General features: G+C 48.4%; 1 protein-coding gene across 4 annotated transcripts in view; it reads right to left on the bottom strand.

The window, feature by feature from the left end:
- The window catches only part of cacnb4a (calcium channel, voltage-dependent, beta 4a subunit), a 416613-nt gene that overhangs the window by 31943 nt on the left and 361067 nt on the right, over positions 1 to 23603 (bottom strand). For all 4 annotated transcript variants that reach the window (XM_085986904.1, XM_085986907.1, XM_085986905.1 and 1 more), the window contains 2 exons: positions 8408 to 8559; positions 6117 to 6212 (listed from right to left, as the gene is read on the bottom strand). In XM_085986904.1, coding sequence (XP_085843030.1) covers positions 6117 to 6212; positions 8408 to 8559 — 248 coding nt within the window. The remainder of the gene's footprint in view (positions 1 to 6116; positions 6213 to 8407; positions 8560 to 23603) is intronic.

Raw genomic sequence — 23603 nt, 5'->3', positions numbered from 1 at the left:
GGTGGCGTTAGCCTTTTGCGCTGCGCCGCCACCGATGATGTCATCGGTGTGCGCAGCGCCTCATTCGCGCCCCGTTCGCGATATTTGGTAGCGTACGCCGCAGTTGCGCCGTTCGCTACCTGCGCCCGGTTCACGGGGCCTTGCTGTGCCGGCAGCGGCGCAAGTTAAGGTGGAGGTGCGGGGCGGCTGCCTTTTTCGGCGGCCGCCTGCCAGCACCTCCGTCCCCGGCCTCCTAACCCCCCCCCGCCGCGGCATTGCTGGCTGTTTCCCGAGAGCCCGGCACTTCTCCTTGGTGCCGGGCTCGTTTGCCGGCACTCGCGAGCGGGGATCGCGCTGTTGCAGGCACCTCCCCCTTAACAGTGGGAGGAAGGCCTGCAGTACCGCAGTGTGCCGTGCCGCAGCGTGTGGCGCTGCGGCACGTTGCGCTGCGATATTCAGTTTCAGCGCCTTAAGAGGGACGCGGAGCGCCTCGAGCATCGCCCCGTGTCCCTCGAGGGGCAATGAAACTGAATATCTGACGATCGCTGAAGCCTTGAACGCTGCGCTAAATCCTGCGCTCAGGCGACTTTTGCGCCACTTTGACGCCCCAACCCAATTTCTAGGCCTCTATGGTGCTATGATCAGAAGAGTGCAGAAAGTGTGCACCATACCCATGTGATGAATTGGATGGGTTACATTCTGAAATGTGATTTTAGTCTTTAGATCAGAGTAATTGTTTCCATTTAGAGTTCGGTCACATAGTGCATAGATTGCCGGTAAAGACTGTGAGCAGCTGAATGAACAAGTGATATAGCACAGGTAGACTATCGTTTATCCGAACTTCCGAAAACCGAAAACCTCTAAAAACTGAAAGTTTTTTCGTTCAGCGTAAGTCGTGCGCACGACATGACCAGAATGGCGCACGACTTACGCTGAGCAGGGCAGAGGGTCACAGAGTTCCCTCCTGGGTAGGAGATTGCAGGCCGAGCCGGGCAGTGTGAAGGAGGTACCGGGAGAGTGAACCCAACAATACAGCGACCCGTCTTATAGCTGCAGCGGCCCATCCGATATTCTTTTCTCCCGCCCCCCCCGACCCGACCATAACCGAACCGCGGCCCGTCCGATATTCTTTTCTCCCCCCGCCACCCGACCCGACCCGAACCGCGGCCTGTCCAATATTCTTTTCTCCCCCACCACCCGACCCGACCCGACCCCCGACCCGAACCGCGGCCCGTCCGATATTCTTTTCTCCCCCCCCGGACCCGACCCGAACCGCGGCCCGTCCGATATTCTTTTCTCCCCCCCCCGACCCGACCCGACCCCCGACCCAAACCGCGGCCCGTCCGATATTCTTTTCTCCCCCCCCCACCCGACCCGACCCGAACCGCGGCCCGTCCGATATTCATTTCTCCCCCGCCGGACCTGACCCCCCCCAACCTGAACCGCGGCCCATCCGATATTCTTTTCCCCCCCCCCCGACCCGACCCCCCCCGACCTGAACCGCGGCCCGTCCGATATTCTTTTCTCCCCCCCCCACCCGACCCCCGACCTGATTTGTGGGCCAGCTTAGTAGGAGTCAGCCGATATCCGGCTTTCCAGAGAAGCAGGAAGAGGAATGAGACACGGAACAGTCGCAAGAGGTAGCCTGAACTTTTAAAATTTATATTAAATACAAATTTCCCAGTCTTATAATAATACCTTCTGAAATCCGAAAAATTCCGAAAACCGAAACTCAGCTGGTCCCAAGGCTTTCGGATAAGGGATAGTGTACCTGTACTTTGTATAATTCAGAATAATATGCCAGCAAGTTGCTAGAAATAAGAGTCTAAATAGGGTAGTGGAGCAAAGGGGTACAGATTCACAAATCACTAAAAGTAGCGACGCAGGTTAACAAGACCATAAAAAATGCAAACCAATTACTGGGGTTTATTTCTAGAGGAATAGAATTGAAAAGCGGAGAGGTTATGTTAAACTTGTATAGAACCTCGGTTAGACCACACTTGGAGTACTGTGCGCAGTTCTGATCACTATATTATAAAAAGGATATAGAGGCATTGGAAAAGATGCAAAAAAGATTTGCAAGGGTGATACCGGAACTGAGATGTTATAACTAACAGGAAAGACTGAACAGGCTGGGGCTCTTTTCTCCAGAAAAGAGAGGGCTGAGGGGTGACCTAATAGAGGTCTTTAAAATTCTGAAGGTTTTTTAATAGGATAGATGTAGAGAAGATGTTTCCACTTGTGGGAGAATCCAAAACTAGGGGTCATAATTATAAGATAGTCAGTAATAAATCCAATTGGGAATTCAGGAGAAACTTCTTTACCCAGCGAGTGGTTAGAATGTGGAACTCGCTGCCACAGGCAGTAATTGAAGGGAATAGCACAGATGCATTTAAGGGGAAGCTAGATAAGTACAAGGGTAAAGGAATAGAAAGATATGCTGACAGGGTTAGATGAAGTAGGGTGGGAGGAGGCTCGTGTGGAGCATAAACACCGGGATAGACCAGTTGGGCCGAATGGCCTGTTTCTGTGCTGTAATTTCGATGTAATTTTATGTAACACCAACTTGGTTTTACATAGCACTTTTAATGTAAAAAAAACCTCACGAGGCACTTCACTGAGACGTGACAAAGACGAATGCCAAGTCAAAGAATAAGATAGCAAAATACTGCGGATGCTGGAAACCCGAAATAACAACAGAAAACGCTGGAAAAACTCAGCAGGCCAGGCAACATCCGTGGAGAGAGAAATATAGTCAACATTTCGGGTCGAAACCCTTCGTCAGAACTGAGAAAAAAAGGCAGGAAATGAAACAGATTAAAAGGCAGTTTGGGGGTTGGGAAATGGGGGAGGGGATGAAAGAAGAGACATTGGCCTAGAAATTGGGTTGGGGCGCCAAAGTGGCGCAAAAGTCGCCTGAGCGCAGGATTTAGCGCAGCGATCTGAGTAATTCCGATCGCCAGAAATTCAGTTTCGGTGCCGCTCGAGGGACACGGGGCGAGGCTCGAGGCGCTCCACGTCCCGCTTAGGGCGCTGAAACAGATTATCGCAGCGCAACGTGCCGCAGCGCCACACGCTGCGGCACGGCAGGCTGCGGTACTGCAGGCCTTCCTCCCACTGTTAAGGGGGAGGTGCCTGCAACAACGCGATCCCCGCTCGCAAGTGCCGGCAAATGAGCCCGGCACCAAGGAGAAGTGCCGGGCTCTCGGGAAACAGCCGGCAATGCCGCGGGGTGGGGGGGGGTGGTTAGGAGGCCGGGGACGGAGGTGCTGGCAGGCGGCCGCCGAAAAAGGTGCCGCCCCGCACCTCCACCTTAACTTGCGCCGCTGCCGGCACAGTAAGGCCCCGTGAACCGGGCGCGGGTAGCGAGCGGCGCAACTGCGGCGTTCGCTACCAAATATCGCGAACGGGGCACGAATGGGGCGCTGCGCGCACACTGATGACGTCATCGGTGGCGGCGCAGCGCAAAAGCCTAACGCCACCATTAGCGCCCTTACTGAATATCGCGGGAGACGCAGCCAGTGGCGCTACAGCCACTGACTGCCTCTTTAGGCGCTAACAGGTGGCGCTACTCACCCAATTTCTCCCCCATTAAGAGATATTCAAGGTGAGACGAGATGGTAATAGGACAGGTAAAGAAGCAAAAGACGGCTCTAGATGAAGTGTGAAATGCGCTGGCGGAGTGAGAGACAGCTGCCGTGTGGGAGAGAGAAAAAAAAGAAAAAGGCACAAACCAAAAGTGTGGATAAAATATATAAAAATATAATAGGGGCCGAGGTTATGATCTGAAATTGTTGAACTCGATATTGAGTCCAGAAGGCTGTAAATTGCCTAATCGGAAGATGAGGTGCTGTTCCTCGAGCTTACGCTGAGCTTCTGTGGAACAATGCAAGAGGCCGCAGACGGTGAGGTCTGAGTGGGAATGGAGCGGTGAATTAAAATGACAGGCGACCGGAAGCTCGGAAGGATAAGATATCGGGTGGGGCGACCAAAAGCTTGGTCAAAGACGAGCATTTTAAGGAGGATCTTAAAGCTGACGAGGGAGGTGGGAAGGCAGAGAGGGTTTAGAGGGAATTTCAGAGAGTGGGTCATTATCAGCTTAAGGTGTGGCCGTAATTGGTGGATTAATGCACAAGAGGCTGGAGTCAGAGGAATAGAGTTGGGGGGAGGGAGCAGGTGGGTTGCGGGGTTGGCGGACGTTATGGAAATACGGAGGAGCGAGGCTTTGAAGGGAATCAAAGACAAGGGCAAGGATTTAAAACCTGAGGCACTGGGGAACCGGGAGCCAATGTAAATCAGTGAGGACAAGGATGGTGGGATGGAGAGGGATCTGGTGCAGGATCGGATATGAGTAGCAGAGTTTAGGGATAAGCTGGAGTTTAATGAGGGTGGAGGATGGGAGGTCAGCAAGGAGAAAACCGGAGTAATTGAGACTGCAGCTGAAGAAAACGTGGAATGTACGAGGGTTTCAGCAGCGGGTGAGGGTGAATCTGTTATTCCATTGTGCTGAATCTGTCCTTTTTATTTTAACTGATACAAATAGGCTACATATTTACAGTAATGTATCTGGATGCATTTCACGAGTGACTACTATATGTGTATAATTTTAAACAGAATTTTAATCCTGTTCCACCCACAGCAACACTTAGAAAGAAAGGGGGAGAAATTGGGTGAGTAGCGCCACCTGTTAGCGCCTAAAGAGGCAGGCAGTGGCTGTAGCGCCACTGGCTGCGCCTCCCGCGATATTGAGTTGGGGCGATAATGGTGGCGTTAGTCTTTTGCGCTGTGTCGCCACCGATGACGTCATCGGTGTTCGCAGCGCCCCATTTGCGCCCCGTTCGTGATATTTGGTAGCGTATGCTGCAGTTGCGCCGCTCGCTACCCGCGCCCGGTTCACGGGGCCTTGCTGTGCCGGCAGCGGCGCAAGTTAAGGTGGAGGTGTGGGGCGGCCGCCTTTTTCGGCGGCCGCCTGCCAGCACCTCCGTCCCCGGCCTCCTAACCGCCCCCCCCGCCCCCGCGGCACTGCCGGCTGTTTCCCGAGAGCCCGGCACTTCTCCTTGGTGCCGGGCTCGTTTGCCGGCACTCGCGATCGGGGTTCGTGCTGTTGCAGGCACCTCCCCCTTAACAGTGGGAGGAAGGCCTGCAGTACCGCAGCGTGCCGTGCCACAGCGTGTGGCGCTGCGGCACGTTGCGCTACGATATTCAGTTTCAGCGCCCTAAGAGGGACGCAGAGCGCCTCGAGCCTCGCCCCGTCTCCCTCGAGGGGCAATGAAACTGAATTTCTGACGATCGCTAAAGCCGCGAATGCTGCGCTAAATCCTGCGCTCAGGCGACTTTTGCGCCACTTTGGCGCCCCAACCCAATTTCTAGGCCAAAGACTTGCATTTCTATAGCGCCTTTCACAACCTCAGGACGTCCCAAAGCACTTTACAGCCAATGAAGTACTTTTGTAGTGTAGTCATTGTTGTAATGTAGGAAACGCGGCAGCCAATTTGCACACAGCAAGCTCCCACAAACAGCAATGTGATAATGACCCAGATAATCTGTTTTTGTTATGTTGATTGAGGGATAAATACTGGCCAAGACATCGGGGATAACTCCCCTGCTCTTCTTCGAAATAGTGTCATGGGATCTTTTACGTTCACCTGTGAAAGCAGATGTGGCCTTGGTTTAACGTCTCATCTGAAAGACGGCACCTCCACCAGTGCAGCGCTGCACTAAAGTGTCAGCCTAGATTTTTGCGCTCAAGTCTAGGAGTGAGACTTGAACCCACACCCTTCTGACTCAGAGGTGAGAGGGCTACCCACTAAGCCATGGATCTGACACACCACAATTTACAACCAGTTCAGAAATCCAGAATAATAGATGACAATTTAATTTTCTTTGAAGTCAATATAATTTAAACTCAGTCAAACTCTGAATCAGGCACCTGCTTATCTGAATGAAATCACAAGCTTGGTCTTGAAAGGGAAGTATTTATTTAACATGCTCTCAAAACCTATACTTATAAATAAGCATCAAGGCTACTGAACATGGCAGGCACAGGTGGCAAGCTGTTACTTTGTGCATTGTTATCGTTGCTTTTATCTTGTTAAAGTACTCTTATCTATCATAGCAATTACTGAACTATTACATACTGGAGGGCACTGTGCCAGTTTATCTGCTGCCACCAACTGGACATTGAGGTTTTTACTCTGTGACTTTCCCCTGGACTTTATCAACCTCTGCAGCACCTGGTGAAAACAAAACAAATTCTTTAATCAAAGTAATAACTACTTACAATATTGAAGCTCTAAAGACACTACTATTAGAATCCGGAGAGATGATAAATCTCAGGCAAAGATCAATCTGCTCTTCCACAGTGACGTCCTCTCATACAAACACAAAGACACAGATCATTTCAGTTTGGATTCTCACTCTACATCTTTCCTTGGCCCAAAGCGCGGTCAATGCATTGTTCCAGCATTCTGACAGTGCCTTTTTGCAGTTGCTCACTGAAGTTGTGCAAGACCAGCTGGGTGAATTGCCCTTTTTGTCCTTTCCTCTCTTCCTGGGTGAATTGCCTGGCTCCCACACTTTATCGACTCACAGCATGGCACAGATTGTAAATCCAGCACGTGGGGATCATCCTGGGAACTGCCATCATAGCACACCATGTTTCACCACCGACACTATGGCTGACTATGCAATCACATTATTACCTTTTGAGTACATGAGGCACACAAAGGGATCCTGGTGACATGAAAAAGACATTATAACTGAGGTCCAAGGACTGTTGGAGGGGTAAACACTTTTTCTCACAGGCCAGTATGTAGAAATGGACATACCCACTTTGCACACTGGAATGTATACCCTGGATCACTAAGTTAAAGGTAACAGGAGTTTGATGGGATACTTCACTTGACTGAAGTCACTTTTGGTCTGCTTCCTGTTTTATAATGAACAGTAAACTTGGAGATTTTGCTTCCAGTACTAGTGTCCGTGCCACTAGTTTACATTTAAATATAGAAGGATCTTGATACTGGTCTCTGGGATAGCCTACTCATACCCTCCGTTTCCTGTTTTCAAACCAAGTATTGATTTAGCATCACATTTTAACCCCTCATCTGTGACTCCTTATTTCAGCCATCGTCGTCTGTGAAACCTTGTCAGTGGATTTCTGAAATCCAAGTATAGCATCAACCGCATTTCCGATGTCCTCTATGTCTGTAACATCTTCAAAAAAACATTCTCCGGTTGGTTGTGACCTCCATTGCTGAAGCTGTTGGTGCCGCCTCTAACAGTGGCCACCAGTTTTATAGCGAGCCATACTTGGGAGTCTGAGCCATGACACTCGGTTTGGAATGATTTCCCTGCTAGAAACAACTTTGTCTTTTGGTGAGAGCGAAAGGTAGCATATGTATTTGTGCATAATGTCCTGCCATGATAAATTCGTATTATGACAAGAGGTCGCAGTGCTGATGGGCCAGGCTATAAAGAGATGCACCTATTGATAGCTGGGTCACACTATATAACTGCATACTAAATGCCAGATGCACAGTTTGGGGTAGTAACACAGGGTCATCAGCATTGTTTCTCTTTCTATAAATAAACATAAGAACAAAAGAAAAGTCAGGGATGAGAAAATATTATTCAGCCCATCACTCTGGTACACTGACTCTCACATCGCGACATCTAATGTGGTTGACTTTTAAAACTGCCCTCTGAAGGGGCCTAGCAAGCCATTCAGTTGTATCAAACCGCTACGAACGGTTCAAGAAGTAGACCCACCACCTTCTCCTCAGCGCAAATAGGTAAAGGCAATAAATGCCAGGCTTGCCAGCGACACCCAAGAATTAATCACTTAAAAAAATTATACAGTACTTTGGATAAGTCCAATGTTTTTGCCTCTATTATCTTGCTTGACAGATTATTTTAAAGATTTATCTTCCAGTCAAAAGAACTTGCATTTACTTGGTGCTTTATTACATCTCTCAGAAATGTCCCATAACACTTCACATACAATGAACTGTGGTCATGCAGGCAAATGAAGTAGCCATTGTCCAACAATCAGCAATGAGATGCATGACCTAACCAACTCCTAATTTTCTTCAAATAATACAATGGAATTTTTAACATCCACATGAACACTGTACAAGCAGACAGAGCCTCAGTTTAACATCTCATCCAAAGACTGGCACCTCTGACAATTCTGCACTTACTCAATTCCACATTGAAATGCTAACTTACATGCTACGTCAAGTGTTAGCAGGGGGCTTGTACTCACAACCTTCATAGACCTAGAGGTAATGTTACTACCAACTGAGCTAAACTGACACTATTTTTTTGACATTTTGTTGTTGCACCTGAAGGAGGCAAAATATATAAAATAAATCTATATATTTTAAACTCACTCTCTCTATGCTTATGTATGGATGATGTATTTTACCTTTGGAGAAGAAACTTTCACATGAACGATGATTGGTGCTAGGGAGGTCTTGATGAGCTGGGCAGGATGATTAATGGTGTCCGCATCTAAAACAACCAACTGCAAAGTTCTGGCCAATTCGAAGATTCTTTCAATTTCACTTTGCACTTCAGCTATTGAAAGAAAAAGTAGGAAAACCAGTTATAGTTTATAGAACTCATCCCTGAAATGGTCATCATTCAGTGTCGGCTACTTGGCATACCCAAGGACATAAAAAAGAAAATTGGGGCATCAAACCTTGTATATCATCTAGCATTTTTCACCTCTTCCCAGCTTTCTAATGAACCTATTCATGGGCTGTGAAATCTACTAACTGCCTCGTTGTAATAATAGTTTGCATACCTCATTCATCTTTTACCTGCAGCTTGTTTACTTTCCAGTTTCCAATTCTAATGGCTGGTCTACACCCAAAACATTAATCCAATTTTTCTCTTTATAGATCCTGACCGACCAGCAGTTTGTGTTTTTATTTCAAAAAGTTGGGAATACTGTCTACTTTTGACTATCCAGATCTCTCTCAGGCATCACCTCCATGTAACCATGGCCCACCAGAATAGATATGTTGCCACCATTAGCCTCCACCCCAAATCTAGATGACTTGTGGTCACCCTAGTGTTGATGGCTTACTTCAGTGTTAAGAAGATTGTCAAAGGAGGAAAGCTAAAAGCACAGTTCAGGAAACACAAAAGGTGTCTGTTTTGTCCAAATGTACCTTTTAATGTGCATGCTCATAATAACTGCGTGTTGTAGAGTAATCTGTTACCCAGAGAGAAAAGTTTGGTATTAAAGTGACTGATGACTTTATCACAGATTAGTTTGCTCATTCATGTAATTTGTATTCATAAACCGCTCTGTAGAATTTACAGTGCTTGACTATTTATAATCAGTATTCCCATAATGGAATCTGAAAAGCTGAAACTATAATGCAAATAGACTGCATTTACACTACAGATCATCTACAGATCCCAAGGGTGGGTTTTATCAGTGACAGCTTAAATCTCCACTGTAAAAATCTGCTTCAAATTGGTTTATGTTAAGTGGATTAGATCCAAGCTTTGAAGTTATTGCAGTTTTTCAGACAATTAATCACTCTTACTGGAGTAAACTATCCTTGCACCTGAACTGGAAACATAAGCAGAACAACAAATTTTCGTGAACATTTAGCACATTGTTCAGCAGCATATGAACATACAGGTTCGACGGGCAGGAAAAGAACCGTTGGTCCATCAAGCCTTGTCCACACACATGATGGCCAGAGCATCATGACTAAACGCTTCCTCCCATCCTTGCACCCCCACCCCCGCAGCATCACACTGTACTGACCACTTAAAGAAGGTAGCTTCACAGATAACTACTGCAGTGATGCATGTTGAGACATTTTGACAAAGCGATAAGACTTAATATAAATGCAAGATTTAAAAAAAATAAAATCAGTGATAAGGACTCAGTGGTAAACATTATCTCATGAAAAGTCACTTGGATCACCTAATCCCATCTTTCCAGAATTAAATCCCCACAGCTCCCTTTCACAGTTGGCTCCTATGACTCAGGTTTTTACCTCCATTACCTTACCTGGAAATCTGTTCCAAGTGTTGGTAACTCTTTGTGTAAAGAAATTCTTCTTGACAACAGTCCTAAATTTGACTTTTACCAGTATTTGCCAGTGCTTCCTTGCCCTATCGTCATGTTTTATCTTGAAATACTGCTCCGGATTTGCTTTTGCACTGCCATCTTATGTACTTATAGACAAAGGGGGAGAAATTGGGTGAGTAGCACCACCTGTTAGCGCCTAAAGAGGCAGTCAGTGGCTGTAGTGCCACTGGCTGCGCCTCCCGCGATATTCAGGAGGGGCGCTAATGGTGGCGTTAGCCTGTTGCGCTGCACCGCCACCGATGACGTCATCGGTGTGCGCAGCGCCCCATTCGTGCCCCGTTCGCGATATTTGGTAGCGAACGCTGCAGTTGCGCCGCTCGCTACCCGTGCCCGGTTCACGGGGCCTTACTGTGCCGGCAGCGGCGCAAGTTAAGGTGGAGGTGCGGGGCGGCCGCTTTTTCAGCGGCCGCCTGCCAGCACCTCCGTCCCCGGCCTCCTAACCCCCCCCCCCCCCCCCGCGGCATTGCCGGCTGTTTCCCGAGAGCCCGGCACTTCTCCTTGGTGCCGGGCTCATTTGCCGGCACTCGCGAGCGGGGATCGCGCTGTTGCAGGCCCCGCCCCCTTAACAGTGGGAGGAAGGCCTGCAGTACCGCAGCGTGCCGTGCCGCAGCGTGTGGCGCTGCGGCATGTTGCGCTGCGATAATCAGTTTCAGCGCCCTAAGAGGGACGCGGAGCGCCTCGAGCCTCGCCCCGTGTCCCTCGAGGGGCACTGAAACTGAATTTCTGGCGATCGGTATTATTCCGATCGCTGCGCTAAATCCTGCGCTCAGGCGACTTTTGCGCCACTTTGGCGCCCCAACCCAATTTCTAGGCCAAAGTCCTCTCAGTTGCCTTCTTTCAGGGCGAAAGTGTTCCAATTTCTCTTATCTCCTCAAAGCTCAGTCTTCTATCAATGAGGTTTTTCTAGGATACTGAACTATTTTAGGCTGTCGGTGGAGGGAACATGTTTTAATGACTCTGATTGAGGGGCTAGGTTTCCCGTGTGTCTCTCCATTATCATCAGTGACTGTGTTCACTCTGTAGAGGCTGACTTGTAGGGTAGTTGACTCACATGGTGAGACTACACTGTAGTAAATTGGAATTTTGATCTGAAATTGGATCTGTTCCAAATGATTAGAACATAAGAAAACATGGAATGTGGAACGGTCATTCGACTGGCTCCTTCCACAGTAGGTACAATCTGCCCTACCCAAATAATCTGTTTATGCAAAGACCTGCCTAAAACTCTCTTGTCCCAGAGGAATTAAAACTCTGGAATATTCATCAATTGCACACTTCCACTATTCAACCTTGGCTGGCAATTAAGGGTGTGTACATGTTTACTTGAAAGATTTTGAAAATAAAAATGTTACAATTTTCTTTCAATCACGTGTGTCTTGAGTCAGTCACGGATAGGAAATGATAGCAGCTGCAAAATATCATTGGTAGCACCAGTTGAATTTTCCCCTTATTGTAGGTTTTACCCCATTTTCTCCCTGCTTATGTATAGACCTATAGTCAGGGTTCAGGCTAGTCTTCAAGCAAGCAATGCCAATCCTGTCCCTTGCGTGGTCACTCCTACACGTTACAGAGGTAAGGACAGTGAAGCTGCTTTTATTGGAATTGCCGAGGTGTGATAAAGGGCAGTTAGAAAGATTACCTGTAATCATCTGGCAGTGTTCTCTGACTATATATGCTGTGCCTGTATGCATCTCTTCACTTCACCTGACGAAGGAGCAGCGCTCCGAAAGCTTGTGATTTCAAATAAAGCTGTTGGACTATAACCTGGTGTTGAGTGACTTCTCACATTTATTGGAATTGGTCACCAATCACAAGATAATTACAGATGAGGGCGGCAATTTGGCCCATCTTAATCCATCCATCCTAAGGTGCCCCCATTGTAGCATGTTCCTTAAATGATTCTTATTGCTGACTTACAGGGTGCCTCCTGCCAATAATTATACCATAGATCTTGTTCATGACAGGACAGGAATTTAGCTGTACCAATGCAGTATTGGTGCAGAAACAAAAGATTCCACCAAAAAAATAAAGTTACCGCACGTACATCCTGACCAGCTATTGTATGGAGGACATGCTAAATGGTCAGCACAACCCAAAAAGCCTTCTCAGTCAACATTTTAAATAATTACATTTTGTCACCACCATGGGTAATGACAAATCTGAACTGTGGGCGGCAGTTGTGTTCACTTGGACCGGCATGTTGAACTGACATGGCCTTTACCAGTCCTTTACATTCCTACTTCCAGTAGGAAGTAAATCCGCTACTGCCCACTTTAGGGAAAAGATTACAAAGAAAGTACAGAAAAACTAAACATGGGTTTGTTCAGATGGAAGATGAGAAAAAAAGTTGCTCTGGATCTATGCAGAAAGGGTTAAAGCCAGCCAGAGTATTTGAACATGAAAAGGTGCAGGACTTACAGTCACTGTGTATATACACAGAGTGTTAGAGATGCTGGTGTTGGGTGATCTGAAAAGGAAATGAATACTGACAGGCGTGAAATTAGTATCGATGCAGTTCCCGCAAGAGGCAGCAAATGCAAGCCATTTGGAAACCTGACGCAGCAGTCAAAAAATAAATAATCATAGCAATTTTGGGATTATTTAAGACATTTAAAACACACAAACAGCACAAATGTGATACTGCTATGTGTCAATAAACCTGTATAATTTTATTCGTCAAAAGACAACCTACTTCCACTGGGTTTCAAGACTAGCAAAAACCAAATTGACAGACATGCCAGTGGATAAATACTGGCCTTTCCCAAGAGGATCTCTGTAGTATCTTAAAATATACACAGTTGAAACATTCATGATTTCAGGAAATGTCTTCCCTGGCGGTTGATAAGGTGCTTTTAATTCTGAGAGACCTCGTACAGTTCTGGAGAAAGAAAAGCCACCTGGGAACACTGCGATTATGTTGTGTAATGCAGTATTTATAATGACAGAACCAGGGGTCACAGTCTAAGGATAAGGGGTAGGCCATTTAGGACAGAGATGAGGAGGAATTTCTTCACCCAGGGAGTGGTGAACCTGTGGAATTCTCTACCACAGAAGGCAGTCGAGGCCAATTCATTAAATATATTCAAGAAGGTGTTAGATATATTTCTTAAGGCTAAAAGGATCAAGGGATATGGGGAGAAGGCAGGGACAGGGTACTGAGTTTGGATGATCAGCCATGATCTCATTAAATGGCGGAGCAGGTTCGAGGGGCCGAATGGCCTACTCCTGCTCCTATCTTCTATGTTTCTACGTAAGCACTTCAAGGAGGAGATCTGGGCTGCCAGTGCGATGGAATCCATCACACTTATATTGGAGGGAGGGCAGTCCAAAAGCAACAAGCAGATCGTACATGTGGAGGATTGCTTATGCTCAGTCATTCGAAATTCAGGAAATGCAACTTTATTTTCGGCCTGCTGTAGTTTTGTCAATTAGCTGGGAAAGGTATGTGCACACCAGCAGTTGAGAAACTGTGCATTGCTAATCTGTGAGTTGGCTGAGCACTCAGCCCATCAGCAGCCAAAGATGATGATGGCCTGCTGGATGACGACTATATTGGCACTACTGCCTCCAGAACCGCCGGGACGAATCATCTCTTCAGTTGCATCTCAATGCCACTGGAGAAAGCATTGCCATCACGTACACCTTCCAGCGCTGCCGCCAAAGTCAACTCACCTGTGCCAGGTAAATACAACATAACCTCACTGCTTTGTGGAGGGGTCTTATGCTTTAAGGTGCAGTTGACTATGATCCACTTAAGAGTAATTTGCAGGACTAGTCATACAATATTTTGTTGAAGTCCACCCGTGACAAGATGAGAGAAGATGCTCCAAAACACACACACCCCACACACACACCCCACACACACACCACACACACACCCCACACACACCCCCCCCACACACACCCCCCACACACACCCCACACACACACCCCACACACACCCCCCCCACACACCCCACACACACACCCCACACACACACCACACACACACCCCACACACACCCCCCCCACACCCCACACACACACACCCCACACACACACCCCCCACACACACCCCACACACACACACCCCACACACACCCCACACACACACCCCACACACACACCCCACACACCACACACACACCCCACACACACACCCCACACACACACCCCACACACACACCCCACACACACACCCCACACACACCCCACACACACACACCCCACACACACACCCCACACACACACCACACACACACCCCACACACACACCCCACACACACACCACACACACACCCCACACACACACCCCACACACACACCCCACACACACACACCCCACACACACCCCACACACACACCACACACACCCCACACACACACCCCACACACACACCCCACACACACCCCGCACACACACACCACACACACACACCACACACACACACCACACACACACCCCACACACACACCCCACACACACACCCCAAACACACACCCCACACACACACCCCACACACACACCCCACACACACACCCCACACACACACACCCCACACACACCACACACACACACCCCACACACACACCCCACACACACCCACCCCACACACACACCCCCCCCACACACACCCCCCACACACACCCCACACACACACCCCACACACACACCCCACACACACCCACCCCACACACACCCCACACACACACCCCACACACACACCCCCCACACACACCCCCCCCACACACACCCCCCACACACACCCCCCACACACACCCCACACACACACCACACACACACCCCACACCCCCCCCCACACACCCCACACACACACCCCACACACACACCCCACACACACACCACACACACACACCACACACACACCCCACACACACCCCCACACACACACCCCACACACACACCCCTCACACACACACCCCACACACACACCCCCCACACACCCCACACACACACCCCACACACACCCCACACACACACCCCACACACACACCCCACACACACACCCCACACACACCCCCCCACACACACACCCCACACACACCCCCCCACACACACACCCCACACACACCCCACACACACACCCCACACACACACCCCCCACACACACCCCACACACACACCCCACACACACACCCCACACACACACCCCACACACACACCCCACACACACCCCACACACACACCCCACACACACACCCCACACACACACACCCCACACACACACCCCACACACACCCCACACACACCCCACACCCCACCCACACCCCAGACACACACACCACACACACACCACACACACACCCCACACACACACCCCACACACCACACACACACCCCACACACACACCCCACACACACACCCCACACACACACCCCACACACACCCCACACACACACACCCCACACACACACCCCACACACACCCCACACACACACCCCACACACACACCCCACACACACCCCACACACACACCCCACACACACACCCCACACACACCCCCCACACACACACCCCACACACACACCCCACACACACCCCACACACACACCCCACACACACACCCCACACACACACCCCACACACACACCCCACACACACCCCACACACACACCCCACACACACACCCCACACACACACCCCACACACACACCCCGCACACACCCCCCGCACACACACCCCACACACACACCCCACGCACACACACCCCGCACACACACCTCGCACACACCCCGCACACACACCCCGCACACACCCCACACACACACACCCCACACACACACCCCACACACCCACCCCACACACACACCCCACACACACACCCCACACACACCCCACACACACCTCACACACACCCCACACACACACCCCACACACACACCCCACACACACACCCCACACACACACCCCACACACACACACCACACACACACACCACACACACACCCCACACCCCACACACCCCACACACACACCCCACACACACACCCCACACACACACCCCACACACACCCCACACACACACCCCACACACACCCCACACACACACCCCACACACAATACAATACAATACAATACAAATCGCTTTATTGGCATGATAAGATACATCTTATGTTGCCAAAGCATCAAAATACATTTATGGTTGAACACATAAACGCGGTTCCATTCATACAGTGTATAAACAGGTATATCCCTGAGTTTATAAATATACATTCGCCTTGTTTATATATACTCTTGTCTTAGTTTACTGGTTGTCCCTCTGTTCATGGCAAGCTGTAACATAGTGTGCCGCCAGTGTTACACAGCTTCTCTCCTCCCCCAGTAGGAATGGGAGTTTTTGGTTGTCAGTCAGATTTCTGAATTCAGGGCATATTTGTGAGAATTTTTGGTAGAAATTCTCTCTGATGCCCTGATATTTTCCACAGGCTGTGAGGAAGTGCATCTCTGTCTCAACTACTCCCTGACTGCAGTGAGATTTATATTTATACACTCAGGGATATACCTGTTTATACACTGTATGAATAGAACTGCGTTTATGTGCTAAACCATAAATGTATTTTGATGCTTTGGCAACATAAGATGTAACTTATCATGCCAATAAAGCGATTTGAATTGTGAATTGTGAATTGTGAGAGCATATCCTGTCTTCTCTTGGCAGCCTGGTCTGCCTGTGTCTGCCTTTTTCGATCGCTAGGCTATGTTCGCTAAGTCTGTACCTTGTCAAGGTTCTTCTCAGTTTGTTATCCTTTACCATGGTCAGGTAATCAGCTATGTTGTATTGTCTGTTTAGGTCCAAGTAGCAATTGAGTTTGCTTTGGGTTTTTGTTGTTTCTGCCCAATATGACAGATATTTTTCCTTTTGCTTAGCGACGATTGTGTTGGGTCGAATTCTTTGTGTTACCCTGTCACTGTCCTGGGACTGGTTATTGTTAGTATTGTTATTAGTTACTTTATTGAGTCCCAGGACTAGTTGACTGAGGGTATTCTTCTTTATGGTCAACTCTTGGCATTTCAGGGCGTCGTAGTGATAGCATTGGGGGTTGCTCATTTGTCGGTGATTCCAAAATTTGGTGGCTCTTTTTTGGATAGTGATTATTAATGGGTATTGGCCTAGTTCCGCCCTGCATGCGTTGTTTACTGTTTTCCTTTGAGTCCGGAGGATACTTTTACAGAATTCCGCATGTAGGATCTCAATTGGGTGTTTGTCCCATTTTGCAAAATCTTGTTGTGTTAGTGGTCCCCAGACCTCACTGCCATAGAGTGCAATTGGTTCAATTACTGATTTGAAAATTTTGAGCCAAATGCTAATTGGGATTTCTATTTGGATTGATTTTTTGATGGCATAGAAAGCCCTTCTTGCTTTCTCTTTCAGTTCATTCACAGCCAGTTTGAAGTTTCCCGTAGAACTGATTTTTAAGCCCAAGTATGTGTAGTGAGTGGTTTGTTCAATTTTGGTTGTTCCTACTGTGAAATTTATTGTGGGTCCATGTTGTTTGGATCTTTGCTGGAACACAAGGACTTTGGTTTTTTGGGGATTTATTGTCAGGGCCCAAGTCTGGCAGTACGACTCCAGCAGGTCCAGGTTCTGCTGTAGACCCTCCTTAGTTGGTGACAGCAGAACCAGGTCGTCGGCATAGAGGAGGAATTTAACCTTGGATTCATATAGGGTGAGGCCGGGTGCTGTAGATTGTTCAAGTAGTTTTGCCAATCCATTAATGTAAATATTAAAGAGTGTCGGTGAGATTGGCGAGCCCTGCGTCACCCCCCGCCCCTGTGGGAAGTATTTTGTTTGTTTGTCTCCAATTTTAACTGCACATTTATTGTTTGTATACATTGATTTAATTGCATCATATGTTTTCCCTCCTACCCCGCTTTCGATAAGTTTCAGGAATAAACCGTCATGCCAGATGGAGTCGAAAGCCTTCTGGAAATCTACAAAGCATGCGTAGATTTTGCTTTTGTTATGGTGAACGTGTTTGTCAATTAGGGTCTGTAGGGTGAAGATATGATCGGATGTTCTATAGTTTGGCAGGAATCCAATTTGGCTTTTACTCAAGACATTGTGCTCTTCAAGGAAGTTTATAAGTCTTTTGTTTATGATGCTACAGAATACCTTCCCCAGGTTACTGTTTACACAGATGCCTCGATAGTTGTTTGGGTCGATTTTGTCCCCACTTTTGTATATGGGTGTTATGAGTCCTTTGTTCCAGATGTCAGGGAAATAACCGACACTCATAACCAAGTTGAAGAGTTTTAGGATAGCCAGTTTCAGTTTGTCGTCTGCGTGTTTAATCATCTCGTTTAGTATGCCGTCTGTCCCGCAAGCTTTTCCTGGTCGCAGGTCCTTGAGTTTTTCAAGAAGTTCTTTTTCTGTTATTATGGCGTCTAGCGGGTTTTGGTTATCTTTTATGGCCATTTCAAGCTTTTCTAGTTTTTTGCGTATTTGGTGTTGCTCTGGTCTTAGTGTGTTTTTCTGGTATAATTTTTCAAAGTGGTTTACCCATGTGTCCCCATTTTGAATGGACAAATCGTCGTGTTGTTTTTTGTGTAGTGTTTTCAAGTTGTCCCAGAAACAATTCGACTCAATGGATTCCTCCATGGAGCTGAGTGTATTCTTAATAAATTGCTCTTTTTTGGTCCTGAGTGTGTTTCTGTATTGTGTTAGCGTCTGACAATAAGTAAGGCGTAATTCCTCGTTTTCTGGATGTCTGTGTTTTTGGTTTGATAGTTTTCTAAGTTTTTTCCTCATGTTATGGCAATCGTGGTCAAACCATTTTTCATAGTTTTTTGTTTTGGGTTTGTTCTTGCGAGCTTTCAAGTTTGCATTTGTTGCCAAATTATCAAAAATATTGTTTAGTTTACTAACTGCCCGGTTTAAGCCTTCTTTATTGTGAGTGTATATGTTATCCAGAAAGGTGTCTAAGAGAGCTTGAGTTGATGCATTGCTAATTGTTTTCTGGTATTTTTCCGTGTCATTTTTGGCCCATCTGTATGATTTTTTGGTGTTGTACAGTTTACTGGGTTGTGTTTCTATGTTGTTTGTTTCTGTCTTTTTGAGAAACATAGTAATTTGGCTGTGATCTGACAGTGTTGTTTGTGGTTTGACTGAATGCTCTGAAAGAGGATGGGTCCAAGTCTGTAATCATATAGTCTACTGTGCTGCAGCCAAGAGGGGAGCAGTAGGTCGATCTTCCTAGGAGGTCTCCTATGAACCTACCATTGACAATGTACAGACCCAGGTTTCGACAGAGCTGTAGTAGCTGTTTACCGTTGGTATTTGACTGCTTGTCGCAGTTATGCCTGTATGGAAGGGAAGGGATGTCAAAGTGGTTATTCCCGAATACGTAATTGTTTCCCTGATTATTGGTGAAGTCTGGTTCTTCGCCCGTTCTTGAATTGAGGTCCCCACAGATCAACACGTTCCCCTGGGCCTGGTATTGGATAATTTCCCCCTCCATGTTGGAGAAGGTGTCCTCGTTGTAGTACGGGGAATCGATTGGAGGGATATAAAGTGCGCAAATGTAAACATCTTGGGTGTTTGAGATAATCTCCCTCTCAAGTTTGAGCCACATATGGTTTTCGCCCTTTTTTATAAATTTGATGTAATTCTTAAGTTCTGTTTTAAACCAGATCAGTATGCCTCCGGAGTCTCTGCCTTGGGTTACACTTGGTAATTTATTGGAGGGGACCACTAGCTCAGTGTACCCTTGGGGACAACCGGTGTGTCCTTTTCCTTTATACCAAGTTTCCTGTAAAATGATAATATCTAGATCTTTAGTTTCCTCTATGAACTCTGGGGTCCTACTCTTCACTTCTCGCACTGAAGAGCGTAGACCTTGGATATTCCAGGTCGAAATATATAAGGATTTCATGTTAAGTTTTATCTTTTTCTATGATAGGTTAAAGAGTGGTACGTGTTTGTCGTGTCTAAGTGTGGGGAAAAAAAAAGATCACCCCAGTTGTCTACAAAAGTTAATACAATTTGGTTACAGTTCTTTTCTATTAATTAGTCCTTGATCCATAAGGCGGAAGTAGATGCTGCTGCACATCTGCTTATTGTCTCTTAATGGATTGTTTCTGTCTGAGGTATTGCGTACGTCCTGTGCATCTCTCCCTCTGTCTGGCTGGTAGCGGTCCTATTCCCCTGTGGGACAGGAGTGGTGCAGGTCTGATAATGTTGTTTTGCATGGGGATCCTTTTCGGTCTCGGTTGGTGTGGTGGTGGTCTTTGTAGTGTTCCTGATATGTACCCCGCTGATCTCTGGTTGTCGGGGGGGGGGGTCCTCTTGGAGTCTGGGTATGGACCCGGTTAAAAGCGACGTCCTTCAGGGCTTTAGCAAAGATCGATATTTTTTGCCTTTGGATGTGGACGTGGTCGTAAAGACATTCCTCATCGAGGGTGGGGTGTTGGGCCAGGTGTACGTTGTGGTTTGATTCGCATTCTGTTGCTATGCTGGCATTTATCTCATGAATTGTGTTGTCGTTGAAGTCTGTTCTCGGCAATATTGTGGAAACAGTGATTCTAGTGTTTGGAAATGTACTGCTTGCCTTCCTAATCATTGCTCTGAGCGATGTTGCTACCTCTTTCTGTTTGGCCTTTAGGTCATTTGTGCCCGTGTGTATTATTATGTGTTGGGGGGAGCCTAATCTGGCTTTGGTCAGCCATCCCATGGCTCTGTCTGTTGTTGGGCACCAAATCTTTTCTACTTTACTTCTAGGGAAGAGCTTTTTCTCCCATAGAAATTTCCCATTTGAGTCTATGAGTATTACGACGTCAGCCTTGTTTGTGTTTACTGTCTGGTGGCTTTCGCCTGGACTCATAGTGTGTGTGCTGGGCTGGGGTGTCTGGTGTGTGCGTACCTCTTGTGAGCGGCTCGCTTGTGGTTCCATGGTGGTGGGGGAAGATTGCGAGTCAGTATGCTGGTCGGTCTGTGTGGCACCCCTTGTATTGTGTGTCTGTTGCTTTTGTTCCGTGTGGGAGTGCAGCCGTTCCGTCCGGCTCTGTCTTGTCTTATCTCTAGTCTCTGGTTGCTGGTCTAATGGTGTTTTCTCTCCTCTATGGCTCTCTTCTTTTTCCTGCAGCTCTTTCACCTGATTCTTAAGTAGATTCACCTGGTTATCAAGTCTATTCAGCTCTCTCTTGTGTCTCTCCCTCTCCTGCTTTTGTTTGTCATTCAATTTGAGGACCTCCTCTCTAAGTTTAACCATCTCTATCTCTAATTGATAAAATTTATCTTTTGGTTGTATCTGGCTGTGTGATCCCGGGGTATGTGTCTGGTCGGCCCTGGAAGGCTCACTCACTTCCTGGCTATGCTGCTCTTCTCTTGGTGGGCTGGGAATGGTAGGGGAACTATGTGTGGCTTCCTCCGTGGTAGTTATGCTGGGGTTTGTCAGTTGTATCGTGTGGCTGTGGTTCCCCGAGGTTAGTGTCTGGTTTGAACTGTGTGGCTCGTTCATCCCTTGACCATGCAGATTTTCTCCTGGTAAGTTGTCAATGTTGGGGGGAGTGCGGGCCACTCTGGGGCTGTTCATTCCCCTCGTAGTTGATCTTTTCAGTGTCCTGAAGGCCGTTGCAAATTTGTCGAGGTTGCCTTGCACTAATATTGTTCCGGTATTGTACGCGTTGACAGTCGTGATTGAACTGTCTCCTGGTGTGTTAATTTTCATTATGGACCCATTTGCGGTATTTTTTAGCTTAACACTGGTATAGTGTGATTTTATTGCTCTGATCCAAGCCGCTGGCTGATCTGAGTAGAATATGAGGTTACTTTTTGTCCCATTGTTGTAACAGTCAGTAAAGAGAGTTTCTGGTTTTTCTCTCATCTGAGCATGCTTGATCGTTTTTATAGCTTTTTTTGTGGTGTTGGGGGGAATCTGGAAGCGGGGCTGTTGTGGATCTTCTGATTCGCTCATTTTTGGTAAAGTATTGTTGATCTTAGAATAAGCTTTTCTGGGGCCCCGGGTTTGGTGTTACCCTCTCCCTGTTCGCGAACTTTCCCGGTCCCCCTCTCCGACCCCGTGGTCCCTGGGCCTCGGCTCCTGGGTTCACCCTTCTCAGGTCTGAGTCTGTGAGCCGCTGTTTCCCGGTGCCTTCGGGCTGTTCCCCTCCCCCTCAGAGGTCTCTGGGCCTCTGTTTCGGCCTGGCTCCTCGGGCCTTTCCCTGGGCCTCCCTCCCTGGGCCCTGTACTCACGGTCTTGGTTGCGAGCCTTCTGGTTGCTCTCCTTCTCCTCAGAGGTCTCTGTGCCTGCTGGCCTGGCTCCTCGGGCCTTTCCCGTGCTGGATTGTTGGGCTGTGGCCCGAGTCCCCTCGGCTGTGCTGATTGCTGGATTTCCGGGCTGCGTTCCGAATCTCCTCGGCTGTGCCGATTTCTGCGATGCGGCCCGAGTCCTCTCCGCTGTGCCGATTGCCGGGCTGCGTTCCGGATCTCCTCGGCTGTGCCGATTTCTGGGATGCGGCCCGAGTCCTCTCCGCTGTGCCCGTTGCCGGGCTGCGTTCCGATTTCTGGGATGCGGCCCGAGTCCCCTCGGCTGTGCCGGTTGCTGGACCGCTGGGCTGCGGCCCGAGTCACCTCGCCTCCTCGAACTCGGTCCCGATGCCGCCGACTCAACCACCGCTGCTGAAGCCCCGTGTGGCTGCCGTTCACTGGTTTGTGTAGTTCTTCTCTTGTTTCTTTTTTTTTTTGCTTTGGCTTTTTTTTTTCCTCTATTTTCCTCTGGGTTTTTTTTTTACTTTGGTAGTCTTTCTGGCGGTCTTTTCCTTCTCTACTTTGTCTAGACTAATCTAAACTTAAACTAACCTAAACTAAACTAACTTAACTAGAACTAAATTTAATTTTAAAACCTTTTTAAAAATTGAAATGAAATGAAACTTTTTTTCCCCCACTTTAGACACTAAAAACACTAAAATCTCAGCAGCCCATCTTCAGCATGTGTATTCACACACACACCCCACACCCCCCCCACACACACCCCACACACACACCCCACACACACCCCACACCCCCCCCACACACACCCCACACACACACCACACACACCCCACACACACACACCCCACACACACACCCCACACACACACCCCACACACACCCCACACACACACCCCACACACACACCCCACACACACACCCCACACCCCCCCCACACACACACCCCACACACACACCCCACACACACACCCCACACACACACCCCACACCCACCCCACACACACACCCCACACACACACCCCACACACACACCCCACACACACCCCACACCCCCCCCACACACACACCCCACACACACACCCCACACACACCCCACACCCCCCCCACACACACACCCCACACACACACCCCACACACACACCCCACACACACACCCCACACACACACCCCACACACACCCCACACCCACCCCACACACACACCCCACACACACACCACACACACCCCACACACACCCCACACACACACACACCCCACACACACCCCACACACACCCCACACACACACCCCACAC

Source organism: Somniosus microcephalus, chromosome 4, assembly GCF_052327205.1.
Source record: "Somniosus microcephalus isolate GS21.2 chromosome 4, FLI_Smic_1.0, whole genome shotgun sequence".
Taxonomy (NCBI): Eukaryota; Metazoa; Chordata; class Chondrichthyes; order Squaliformes; family Somniosidae; genus Somniosus; species Somniosus microcephalus.
The sequence above is the reverse complement of the archived record's forward strand: the minus strand, read 5'-3'. Positions and strand labels throughout refer to the sequence as shown.